Raw genomic sequence first — 13,289 nt, 5'->3', positions numbered from 1 at the left:
GCTAAATCTAGGGGGAAATTTTGCCGCTAGATTTAGCGGGGATATTTTTCCGCTAGATTTAGTGGGGAAATCTTTCCGCTAAATCTAGGGGGGGAATTTTTCCGATAGATTTAGCGGTGAAATTTTCCTTCTAAATTTAGCCGGGAAATTTTTCCGTTAAATTTAGCGGGGAAATATACCCTTAATGCACCGCGCGGTTACGCCGACGCCGACGCCGCTCAAGCCGGAAACTGGCGCCTAAGAGCTGCGCTCTAAAAAGACATTGCTCGCAGCAGTCGTGGTGACAGAATTATCTGCGGGCAGGCCTCAAGCATGTTTAAAGCATGTTTGCTTTATAGAAGGATTCGAATATGTCTGAAGATACTTTTCCTTATGACCAATGTGACAAGACAGAGGGAAGTAACGTGCCTCAGACAGTGTCTTCAGGCTGTCTTGTGCACGATGTATAGGGTGTCTGAAGTCACCAGGTTCGATCTAAAATGGGCCGTAAAAATCGGCACCTGCACGTAGCAATCTAAACTTTTCGTCAAAGGTGTATTTCACAGGTCGGTCTTTTCTTGTAAAATTAGAAAACGTAGTTCCCTTTCTGCAAAAAAAAAAAAAAAAATAGGGCCAAAAAACTGGCCGGGGTCAACGGCGGGTGGTGACGCAGACAACCAAGTCGAGTGGCGGGGCGCGTTTGACGCTCGTATTGGTAGATGGTATATCTCCCTATCGAGACTAGAGTTCTTGTATAGGCTTCATACGGGAGTCAGAGTTGCACGTCTGTTTTCTACGTGCCGCCGCGCCGTTATTCCCCGAGATCCGATCACGTTAGGAGCCGACTCAAATGCCGTGCAGGAAAGTAGACGTTTCGCGCGCCCCGCCGTACGTTCTCCTGCTTTTGAGCGCGGCGCCGCTATTCGCTGAATTCAGTCACGTGAGGAGCAGACTCCGAATGTCGTGCAGGAAAGCCGGCGCTACGAGCATGAACGCGCAACTGTGGCTCCCGTAGGGAGCCTATAAAGGAACTCTAATCGAGACTGCTCGCGACCACCATTGTTTATTAAAATGAACATAATATTTTTGTAATGTACCTTCGATTAAAATATAAACGCGTTTGCATAGCGATGCCGCTTTTGCTGCCAACGAATTTCGTCTGCGTGTTGTTTGCTTTCTTTCGCTGGTCGGCTACACCTTTGGACGCTGCTCCAGACGCTATCTATCAGCCGTCCGCCGTTCACCCTAGCAAGTTTTTTGGCCCTATTTTATTTACAGAGGGGGGGGGGGGGGGGCTACACTTTTGTAATTTTACAAGAAAAATCCGACCTGTGAAATACGCCTTGGACGAAAAGTTTAGATTACTTCGTGCAGGCGCCGATTTTTGCGGTTCATTTTAGATCGCGCCTGGTGGCATCAGACAGCCTATATTAGCGGAGTGAACGCGGCTTTAACGAGCTTCACTTACCGCCACGTCCACCCCCAGCCCCGCTGTCTCCGAGCAAGGAAGAGTTCATCCAGGCGGCTCAGCGGCACGCCACCCTGAGCCTGCGCAGCTGGAAGAGCGGAGGCTGCGAGCTCCTGGACTTCTCCGTCCGGCTACGGCAAGGAGGCCCACCGCAGGCCTGGGCCAACCTGGCCGAAGGACTCCCGGCCAACCAGAGCCAGTTCCTACTGAGAAACCTGACACCCGGAGCAACCTACCACGTCCACGTCGTCGCCAAGTCCACCGCGGGGGCCACCGAGGCGCAGTATGAGTTCGCGACGCTCAATGGAACCACACGTGAGCCCGGTCAATCCTCCGAGTGCTCTGCATGCCGGCATATAATGACCAGTCCAAAGACTTCCGTGTACGTTACGTTGGTTGCCGCGTGACCCTCAGTCATTCAGTCATAGATAGGCCAAGAAAATTGGAGTAGATAGACCATTCTACAAATCTCTTTTTGCACGTTGACATTTTCGTCTGCTTGGCTATGAAACGCATTCTGAACATGCGCAATAGCTCTCTTCTACGAAATATGAGCATCCGTCTACACCCCGGTGAATCATAAATTTTCGCCTCTGTGATGATAAGTTGGAAAAGTGTATTGTTCCTTTCCAGCCTGTTAAGTACAGGGCATAAAAAGCAGAGTTCATCTCATTATTACTGTTTAGCCAACATAACAAGAATGTAAAGTTTCCCGATGGGGGAAGCAATCACGAGCCAATCACGAAGCATTGACCACCTTCGCAACTGTATTTCTGCCGCTGTGTCTTGTCGTTTTTAAGCTCTCGGTGACTATAGTCAATTCCACCTTTCCCAAATCCACACTGTGGTCAATCTTCTACTACCAACCCTTGAACAGCTGCAAGCAGCTCGTCCAGTAGCGAAGTCAGCACGGTTCTGTTCCTGTGCATGCCAGTGCCGTTCCTGCTATAATTAAAGGCTGGAAATCCTGCCTTCCATCCTCAAAGCAAGAAGTGTTATACGTTGGTTGGCCGCGCAAAATGTTGTCCCAAAACTAATTTAGAGAATAAAAAAAGCGCTTTGTAGCCCCCGTTTCTTTCAAGTAGATTAGAGCTACGCATCTGATCCACAGATAGGAAATACCGATTGTGAGGCAATGAACAAAACGAACCTCTAAAACGAACCGTGTCGTTCACAACTCTCCATGGTCACGAGAACGCAAGAATATAAAAAGAAGTTTAAAAAACTAGGGCATGCGCATCATGTGACGTGTCTGATTATAAACCTGCAATTATGAGTGACTTCGCAAAACAAATAAAAAAAATAATGCAAAAACATGCTGTTAGACTTAAAGCCTTCGCGGAAAAAAGATTACAGGACGACATTTAAGACTGCTTACGTGTAGGAATGCTTTCGCATTCCCACACGCAGCGCCCTTCCTTTTTCACACGGCGTTCTGGCGGTGACATTACGCTCCCCAACTCCGCAAGCGCGGCGATTCCGCCGGCTTCGCGACAGCTTCCCTGACGAAGCATATGAGTTGCTGTGCTTTACTTCGTGTTTTATTTCTAAGGCGCGTCCGCTTTGACCTGAGCAGCCTCGCCGGCTTTCGTGACGAAGCATCTGATATGACGCGTCGCAGCCAATGGGACTTTAGCTGCCGTTTCGCTCAGCCGATGGAAAAATGGGAATTTAGGTTCCGTTTTTCGCGGTTACAGAAGCCGGCTTCGCTCCCTGGGACCTCCCCCCCCCCCCCCCCCCCCCCCCCCCCCCAGCTAATGCTTTCTCATTGAAAAGCTCCACCGTCACGTTTTTAGTTCAGCCAACAGGTTCGTTCCACACTAGGGCCTCTTACCTCGAAAACACGGAGTTGGAGCCGAAGTTGACGGAGCGAAACGATTGGCCTATCACGACGATGACTTCGCGCTTTTTTCGCCGACGTCCAATCGGCGCGCTCAGCGAACTTTTGGCTCCAACTTTCTGTTTACCGAGTTTAGGGTTATAGACCTCGGTAAGTCAAGCAAAAAGAAAGCAGGGCCAGAATATGTAACTTCCAGTTTCTCATTGATGCGCCAGTTCACGAACGGAGTGTGCATACGCACTTCATGTTGCACTCACAACAAACATACCAGCAAAAAGCAAACCCGCACTGCTTCGAATCTACGAGCAAATTTGGCTCATGGAAATCAAGGATTTTCAACCTTGGATCTAAGAAAAGTACCAATCACACAATTACGTGGATTCAGTTTTTGTGCAAGAAGTGTGACACCGCGACCGTGAAACAGCCTGGTGTTGTCCACGTCCAGAGGAATGTCGTCCCCCTGCTTTGCAGACGTGGCGTCGGTGGAGGCCACGTCTACGCAGCCCAAACGCTCCACACTGCCGAGCATGACGGACTTGGAGATCATCGTCCCGATCCTGGTGTCCAGTTTCGTGGTCCTCGTGGTCATCATCGTCGGCTGCATCCTCTGCTCGAGGGAGTCGCTGTGCGCGGAAAGGGACAACTGTAAGCACCCCTAGCTCTGTGTTGTGCTCGCTGAAAGTAACGAAATTACGTTGAAGAGAAAAAACGCGCTCTTTCTCTCTCGATCGGTATCGCGTATAGTATCTTTGTCGATTGGTGTTGTATTCTGATTGGACCAAAATTTATAGGTCGTGCAAGTTCGTCTGCTTCTTGCACATTTCGTGCTTTTGTTTCCTCCGACATCAACCAATGACGGCAAGCGCTTGGCTGCGTCATCATCGCATGTTCCCAGCAACGTTAGTTCCTTGCTCGTTCCCTATGCTGTCCTTTGATTGGTGTGCTCCTCTTTAAGTTTCGATGCTCCAAAGACGCATTTTGGAGCGTTTACTTGCTGTCTAGGCCGATGGCGACTCTAACCTCACCCATTTAATCCCCGTTCTTATGTTTTACTCTCTTTTTTTCCGGACGTTTCTGTTGTTCACTTGAACAAACAACGTGCTCCCCGTTTCTAAATGCCACGACTCTTCCGCTGGGTCTCGCGTCGTCTTCCCATAGTCGCGGTCGAACTGCAAATACGTCATACAAAAGACAACTTGCAGGCACCGTTTTATTCGTGATTCTTCCTCCGGTCCTGTCACGTTGGCCGTACAAACACTGTCATGTTCGAAGCAAACAAATGCACGAAGGAAAACATGCTTCTAAGATCTCTGAGGCGTGTCCACATATAAGCCTGTCATCATGTCTGAAGCGAACACCGCGTCTTTTGTATGACCTATGGGCAGCGTGACTGGCGCTTTAAGAGTGGCGAAAAGAACATACCCTGTAGCGCACTAATTGGGCTTTAATTCTCAATTTCTGCTACCCGTATACTAAATGAAAAAGCGGGTTTGGCGTTATAAAGTACGAGACTCGGCTTTCTGGGTAAGCTTCGGACATGACCTGTCGGCTTCACTGGTACGCTTTTACTTCGATGAAAAAAGTTCGATTTCCTGTGGCGTCGCTTTAATCTCTGAACCAACTTAACCAACGGTCGATGAACGCATAAGCCGTGGCTTCATACTAAAAGTATCTACTTTCTTTCAAAACAAAATTTAGCTTTTCTTTCAGTTTCCGGCTGCCACAGTATTCCCACCTCCGATGAAGAAAGAAAAAGGAGCATACCTAAAGTACCATGGAAGAAAGTGTATTAGAGCATTATCAATCATGTGGGGTTGTTCAGAAACGGCTAGGGCCAGGACTAAAACGTCGTTTCATTACCGCTCCTACGCCCTAAAAAAAAAATCTGGTGCATCAGCTCTTTTTTTTTTTTTTTTTTTTCAAAGGAGCTGACAGCTTAAGAAAAGCCGGTCAGGACCTACATGTTAAAGTGTTTTGCTTTGTGATTCGCTTTTCGGCGTTTTTATCGGCTAACATCCCAATCTCATTAGCCGCAGAGCGATTGCCCGTTTGATAAGCTGTCAGTGTCAGCGCATGACCACACGCGACGCGTGTCGTCGCTTTATGGATCACGACACTCTCTGGCCTCAGTCCGTGCGTCTGTGCATTCTCCGTGTCGTCACAAAAATAAAAAAATAAAAGACAGGAAAGGTCGACGGGGAGACGCTCGCTAAAGACGCGACAATTTTCCGCATAGTGCGGTTTGGTCAGTATCACCCTGAAGACAAGGCCTGCGCGTGACGTCATCATCGGTGGACCCCCAACCTACCCCAAGCGGTTAACACTTTGTGAAGCTCTACGAGAGACGCCGCAAAAAAGGCAGACGAGTCCGTTTTGGCGCCGTCGCGTGCTTGGCGTCAAGCTCGTTGTGTGACGCTGCGAGACGCGTTGGCGGCGACGCTGACGCAAAATTACAATGCAATCTGTTTTCGCAGAGACTGACGACTGCCTGCCCTTTGTGCAGAAAAGTGAACGTAGTTTACATACAAGTTATTTGCATAGAGCGCGCGGGACAGAGTTGGGACCTGGGTGGCTCCGCGCAGGCGCACGTCCCGAACTGCGCAGCAACTACTCCGAGGAGGTGGTGGCCATGAAGGAGCTGGCGAACGCGGCCGAGTGCATGGCCCGCTGCGAGGACGGCATGCACGCCCCGCAGATGGGCAGCCCCTTCCCCACGGCCCAGTCCATCTACGCACAGAGGCCCGGTAAGGTCAGCACAACCACTAATCCTCTCATATGCCGCTCAATCATCTCGAGGTCCACGCCGATCCGTGTAAACTGAGCTAGATATGAATACGTGCTAGGGGAACAACGAGCCATCTTAGTCGGTTGGTGTATATTGATGGCGAATGAATGGGGGAGAATTCATCTTGAATTGAACGAACCACACGCAGTCTTCTTCGTGCAAAGCTAAAGGCTAATAAGACCTAACTTGGTCTTATTAGCCTAACTTGTCCTAACCTATCTAATCATTGCCGAACTTAACCTAGACCAGGGTGTAAGATAGACAGGCGGGGAAACGGCCTATAGAAGCCTACCGCAGCGCCGTGACCGGATTGTGTACTCGTCTGCTTGCGGGTAGTACCCCGATTTGCGACAGATGGCGCTCCGGCGAGAGGAAAAAAATTGGAATCCGATTTGCATGGAACTCTATGGGAGAGTGCGCAAAATAAACCGAGAGCACGACAGTCCTCCATTGAAAATCCACGAGAAATCATCTCCGTCAGTTTAGTTGGTCGCCACCGGTCGCCTACCCGGAGTGAGAGTTCGCGGTGCTCCACATAGATGGCGCCACAAAAAAAAGAGAAAACCGAGGGGGACACAATCCGGTCGCTAATTTGGCTCTCGTTTCCCCACCTGTCTATCTTACACCCTGACCTAGACCTAGGGCATATTCACACTGTTATGTCGAGATATAACCGCGATTTACCGAAACATCTGTGCTTTCTGTAGTCAACGTTAACCCGGGGTGTGGATGGGCTTTTACTTTGCCTGGCCCAACCTAGGGAAACCCGTCTCGTAGCCGGTCTCAGCACAGTTTTGACTGTGCCTTACGTTACCTCCTTTGAACCTGATTGAGCCAGTCTAACTTACTCTCAATTGGCCTGATCTAATCTAAAGAAAAAGTAAAGGGAAAAAAGACCGGAGAAAAGGCTGTATTTTTTTTTTTCTTGCTTCCGCATTCATGTGTCGGCATGTAAAAAGACATTCTTGCGAATAATCCTTCAACGTTTTTGTACAAAGGCTTGGCAATCTTTAAGATTTATTCGTGTAAACGAGTGCACTGCGCCTGTTCACTACTAGATGTTGCGCGTTCCCGAGCATCCAAATCTTCCCTCTTTTCGTGGAACAAAATTTCGTCTTTGCGACTAAAGAGAGGACAAGTGAAAGAAGGGGTTTCCATCTTTCAAGTTGTTCATGAAAGCGTAAAAAAAAAAGCAAAACGGTTTATGAACATCTGCTAAATCACAAAAAAAAAAGAACTTGTTTAAGGGCCTCTGGGCAGTAAGATTAATCGGCACTATAACTGCGAATAACACACACATTCATAAAATAAAAAGGCACTCCAAGTTTAGCTTGTCGTACGAAGAGTACGTCACCACGGATTAGCAGCTTATCGAAACAAACCCCTGAACGCAGGTTTTATTGACACAAGGCTTTCCGTGATGCTCCAGAAACGGAAGATGACCCCTACGCGATGCCATACGATGTCCTACACCGAAACGGAGCCGAAGAAGGCGATGCTGGATGCCAAAATCATCTAGAGAGGAACACCCTCAAGCGACGTCCGGATCTCAAGGAGCACCGATCGAACAACATCTACATAAGCCGTCAGGTAAACACGCGCACATTTCTCATATCCTTTACAATATATAAGTAAATAAGTAAATAAGCATTCCCCTAGTATCTTCTCGTGTGTTTCACATAAGCGTTTCAAAATCTCCGTTTGCTGAAGAGCCTTTCTGGTTGCAAACTGTGAGGGATTACTTTTCTGGGGTGCTGCTGTCTTTGACAGGATGCTCTTGATCTGCGGGGCACACAGAAACGGGGATGTTGGGCAGACGGATGTTCTTTCCTCATATCGTACGTTGGTGTATCGTTTCTAGTGTGTTTTGAGTAGAGGTGGGTGGGATCAATCTAAACCTTGTGTCCCGCGGCAACGACACTGCGGCAAGAATGACAAGATATCAACTGTAATCGCGTGTTGGGGGGTCGCACTTATTTTCTTCCGGCGTGTGACTCGTCTGCACTACCGTCATATTTGAGGCTGTTGCAACCAGGTTAAAGAGCGTAAATTCCTGAAGTGATCTGCTTGGCAACTAAACATAAACTACGTAGATAAAAACCCTCGTGAGACTGGATCTTTGATCTCGTCAGTCCCTTCTATTTGTGAGTTTTATGTGGACTCCTACTCGCATGTGTGTCCATGACCTAACTACAGTAGTGCAGATTCATAGAAATACACAACGAAAAAGATCAAGTCTTAGAAATGCTGAATTCTCAACAAAAAGGTCAAGAGGCATAGGTTGCCAGGGATTGAAACTAAATTAAAATTAAATCGGATTGCCCCACTTAAAAACCAGGGTATGTGAAAAATGATATTCGAATAGATTCATGGGTACGAGCATTGGTTGAGCAAATTATATCTTGGTGTCTGTAACCCGGAATCTGGAAGATGGGAAAGGATTTGAGGATGGTGTGTACCCTATTATAATAGTAGTACAACGCAGAAAATAACATGTCGGTTAGAACGAGCCAGGTAAATAAAGCTAACTAGATGTTTGGTGTGGCCGCTCGAACGCCTAAGCGCCGTTCACAGATATGCAACCGAGTAAGACCGAGAGAGACCAGACCGGTTTTTAAGCCTCTTGCGGCGCAGCGCTTTCGGTCCTAAGACGTCGCAAGAGGCTTAAAAACCGGCCTGGTTCCTCTCGGTCTTACTCGGTCGCATATGTGTGAACGGGCTTTTATCATCTGATCACTTGCGATCGAACACAAATGCTTGTTTCAGGCCCAAGGTGGATAAACAAAAGGACAATAACCCTATTTGTGCAGAAATATCATGCTCCGTAAACACTTTTAAAAATGGCTGTGCGTCTACTCTTTCGCAGAGCCCTAAAAAGACAAATCACTTCGATCTATGAAAAAAGCTAAGAAGAATCACGAGTTAAAAACGAAAACAATTCAACCTCAGCATAAAGTCTGCGTGCAATGTGACACTGCTGGCCACGATGTCGAATGTGAAACTTCATGTTCAGAGTCCAGTCGCAGGCCTATTTTTAAGGTGTAAACGTTTCACCACCTCCGTTATTCGTCTAGTCTCCTGACTGGCTCTCTGAATTTCCTGCAGGTAAAAAGTAAACGTGCGAGCGTTTTAAGAGAGCATGTCTCCAATCAAAAATGGAAAGGCAAGGTTCTTGACTATACAAGAGCTCGTGAGAAAGGAAGAAGAAGACGTGCTTCGAATAGGTCTGTGCTCTTTTCGTCTCTCATATTTCTGGCTATATTTTAATAGTATCAACCTTCTACACGTTTTTCTTTGAGCCTATACAAGTGCGAAGCCTGCCTCCAACTGCATGCGGGCAGGTGTGACGGTCGGCTGGGGATTATTCCTCGGCTTTCCTGAAACGACTCCGCTATGTCCACCAGAACTCCCTCACTAACGGCAAGTCAAAGAGCTGCAACCGACCGATACAGCGTGAGTTCCTCGATATGCGGGACATCTCTTGCAAAATCGGAGTACGAAGCTTCCGCTGCTGACTTGGCAGAAGATCTCGCAGCTGGTCAACATTCAAATATCAACGTATTGAATGCCGAAGAGTCACAACTCCGTGACATGGAGCTCAACGACGACGAAGAAGGCTGGCAGACCAAAGGAACAAAAAAACGCAAGAAGACTGACTCAAACTCAAGCAAAAGCACAGATACAGTTACCCACTCGCCGAAAGTGACAGAGGGGCTGACTGTCATCTTTGTATCAACGGTTGAAAATCAGCTCATCGCAACACTCAGCAGCCTTAAACTGTCAATTGCTTTGGAACAAATGTGCCCGGAGTGCATTCTTGAGGTCCGTCCTAACAAAAGACTCAACCTAATTGCAGTAGACACGCGCAATGGCCAGACGACTCGAACGCTCCTTGCCTGCTCCGAGCTTTGTGGAATGAAGGTCAGAGCATATGAGCCGGTTCCGCGACACTACGCCGTCGGAGTCATCACAGACGTTGATCCTGCGCTTTCTGAAGTAGAGATCGAACAGAACGTGAGATCTCCGGAAGGTCGAGTGGCAAGATTGCGACGACTTGGCAAGAGCACAGCAGTGAAGCTGTCCTTCTCAACAACGACACTGCCAAGCTATGTTTACCTCGGCCATGTCCGTCACCCAGTCTCTCTATTCAAGGAACGCCCCATACAGTGCCGTAAGTGTTGCGCTTTCGGACACCGAGAAGCCACTTGCAAGCGACCTCCTATTTGTAGCCGCTGCGGAGATTTACATGAGAGCAACACCGAGTGTTCGGCGCAAGAAAAGTGTGTCAACTGTGGACAACCTCACGCTGCCACTTCTTCATCCTGCCCCAAATGGAAGAAAGAAAGCGAGACTCGCAACTACGCACGTCAACATGCCGTTGATTTTCGTGCTGCAAGGACAGCTGTCCAGCAGTATAAGACACCCAACGCAAATCAAAGTGGTCAGCCCCCTCCAAGCCCACCGAAAAAAGGGAATGATCCCATCAAGGAGCATAATGTCAGTGCTGTAAATTACGCTGCAGCACTTCGGCGAAAAGGCAAAACGTCGCAGGGAGCTTCTGAATTGAACAACCACCACACCTGCACTGTGGAATCGAAAGCCGACACTGTCAGACCAGCACTGAATGTGACGCCTGCACTGAAGCCGCAGCCTCCTCCCAGCCCGAATGCTGAACCTACAGCTAAATCTGCATGGGAAAGCTGGATTCCACTTCTTCAGAAGGCAACCCGCATGGCTCACGCTTTTCTATCTACTGTGGATGCGCAGTGGGCACGACTTCTCCTCTCATTCCTTAAAGGGGTACTCCGCCGTTTTCTTCATAGTCCCCGATTTGCCTAAAAGCTTCCTAGACACACCAACAAACATCGCTGAACTAGTAACCCAAATATTTGAACAAAATAACGTTTTTTCGTGCAGTTACAGAATTTACAATTTTGGACCTCATCGTGTTTTTCAAAGTGAAAAGCTCTACGGGCAACATTGAAAAAGTGACGTCATGGTTGGGTAGGAGTTCACTCTTTGGGCTGTAGACTTTGTTCACATCTGATTACAAACAGTTTCATGGTGTCAAATGAATGCTTTGGAAGGTCGCTCCAGCCCCCGGCACAGCAGCACGATACAAATGCTCGGCATAGTTCATATTTAGACTGCCTGCTCGAACTGCAATCCAGCCCAACCGTGACGTCAGGGCAATGAAAAGCGCGGGTATATTCGAATCTTCGTTTTGGCGTCGTTTTCATTTGCCGATTTCACAAAAACTATTCTGAATTTCGCGATACTAAATAGCATACCGAAAAGAGTAACGGACGGCGATTTCGAATATATCGTTAGTTGGGGTTGCTCAAAATATCGCCGGAGTTCCCCTTTAACATGATTTTTCCTCTTATGGAGTCATAGTAAAGGGAGGGAAAGCCAACAGGCCGTGTCAACGAAACCGGAACCCCAAATTCCCATCCATTCTCCAATGGAACGTGAACGGCCTTCGTACACGCATTCCTGAACTTCGGCAAATTCTACAGCAGAGAACCATAGATGTAGTTGCACTCCAAGAAACCAACATCCTACAAGGTGAGGTACGACTCTCTCCATATGTTTTCTACAATTCTACTACAATTGACTCAAATACTAGGTCTCGAGTTTCACTTTTGGTGAGATCAAGCCTCCATCAAAGCGTCCTGGACCTTTCAGATCTCTGCTCATTAACGGCAGAGTATGCGGGAGTCATAGTAAGGCTCGGCACGCAAGACACCACAATAGTTTCCATTTACGTAGCCCCTGGGGGCACATGGGACCCAGATGTGTTGCACCAAATTCAACAGAGAGCTAAAGGTGAACTTTTATTAGCTGGAGATTTCAACGCGCACAACATGAACTGGGGTGATAGCCTAACCAACAGAAGGGGAAGACGCCTGGAAGACACTATTGCGGCCCTGAACCTCACAACTCTAAACAGCGGAGCACCCACATTTATCCGTAAAGGGGTCAGAAAAAGCGTCCTTGATCTCACATTTGCATCGCCTGCGATTAAAGTGTCGTGGGCAATACAACCAGACACATGGGGTAGCGACCATGTTCCCATCATTATAGCCTCGCCGAACGCAAGTGCAGTCGCCACCAGAACATGCAAAGTAGTCAACTGGGACCTTTACCGTGAATATATGGCAGCATCAGTAACTGCGGCTGACGCTACAGACCTACCTGCCATCATTGAAAACTGCATTCGACGAGCGACCCGACTAGTGAAGGTTCCCATCACGCGACCTGTCCCGGACCTAGAGTTTCTCAACCTCCGAGCGGCACGGAGACAAGCCCAACGACGGGCTATGCACACAGATACAGAATACGACTGGGCACGTTACAAAAAAATAGATGCGGCGTTCAGGAGGCACACGAAAAAATTGCAGCGCTATCAGTGGGCTCAAAAATGTATTTCCTTCGGGAATCCGAGGGGAGCCGCGCAAGCTTGGCGGTTAGTTGGCGCCTTGGCAGCTGCGAAGGTCCCTTGTCACCCAATTGCAGCACTCGCCATCAGGAACGACAAAACCATGACTGAAACGGCAGAACTGCTAGCTGATGAATTTGCGTGCCCCCTTCCTCCACCAGCCGTGGCTTTACCCCAAGAGCTGATAGGCCCTTCCATTTCTGAAGCATCCACAGCAGATGACGACTTCACCATCTTTGAACTGCAATATGTGCTCCGACACTGTAAACGCCGAAGTGCACCCGGGCCAGATGGAATCACGTATCAAGCATTGAAAAACATAGACCACGCTTATCATCCACAACTTTTAGAGACACTCAACTCAATATGGAGAACAGGCATTCTGCCTATGACCTGGCTAGAATCAATCGTAATTCCGGTATTGAAATGCGGTAAGCCGAGCCACTCCTCCTCATCCTATAGACCTGTGTCCCTGACAAGCTGCCTGGGAAAGATACTTGAGCGCCTGGTCTTGAGACGCCTGACATGGCACCTAGAGCAATCACATGCGCTGCCACACCAGCTGTCAGGATTTCGTGCGAAGAGGTGTACAGCAGACGCAATGGGCGACTTGGCATCTGCACTCGAAGAGGCAAAAGCACGCCGCAACATGCTTCACTGTGTGTTTTTAGACATAAAGCGGGCATTTGATACACTTCCGCATATTGTTATCCTCCAGCGCCTCAGACATCTCGGAGTAAAAGGGAAAATGCTTGAATACATTAAGGCATTTCTC

At 48.4% G+C, this 13,289-nt stretch overlaps 1 protein-coding gene across 1 annotated transcript in view; it reads left to right on the top strand.

The window, feature by feature from the left end:
- The window catches only part of LOC120836552 (Down syndrome cell adhesion molecule homolog), a 120,227-nt gene extending 112,622 nt beyond the window's left edge, over positions 1-7,605 (top strand). Inside the window, exons 15-18 of the mRNA XM_042292585.1 lie at positions 1,466-1,762; positions 3,759-3,932; positions 5,870-6,036; positions 7,502-7,605. Coding sequence (XP_042148519.1) covers positions 1,466-1,762; positions 3,759-3,932; positions 5,870-6,036; positions 7,502-7,591 — 728 coding nt within the window. The 3' untranslated portion in view covers positions 7,592-7,605. The remainder of the gene's footprint in view (positions 1-1,465; positions 1,763-3,758; positions 3,933-5,869; positions 6,037-7,501) is intronic.
- The last annotated feature ends 5,684 nt before the right edge of the window (positions 7,606-13,289 follow it).

This window comes from Ixodes scapularis, unplaced genomic scaffold (genome assembly GCF_016920785.2).
Source record: "Ixodes scapularis isolate PalLabHiFi unplaced genomic scaffold, ASM1692078v2 PGA_scaffold3__209_contigs__length_174095766, whole genome shotgun sequence".
NCBI classification, from domain to species: Eukaryota; Metazoa; Arthropoda; class Arachnida; order Ixodida; family Ixodidae; genus Ixodes; species Ixodes scapularis.
Note: the sequence above shows the minus strand (reverse complement) of the source record. Positions and strands in the feature narration are given on the sequence as shown.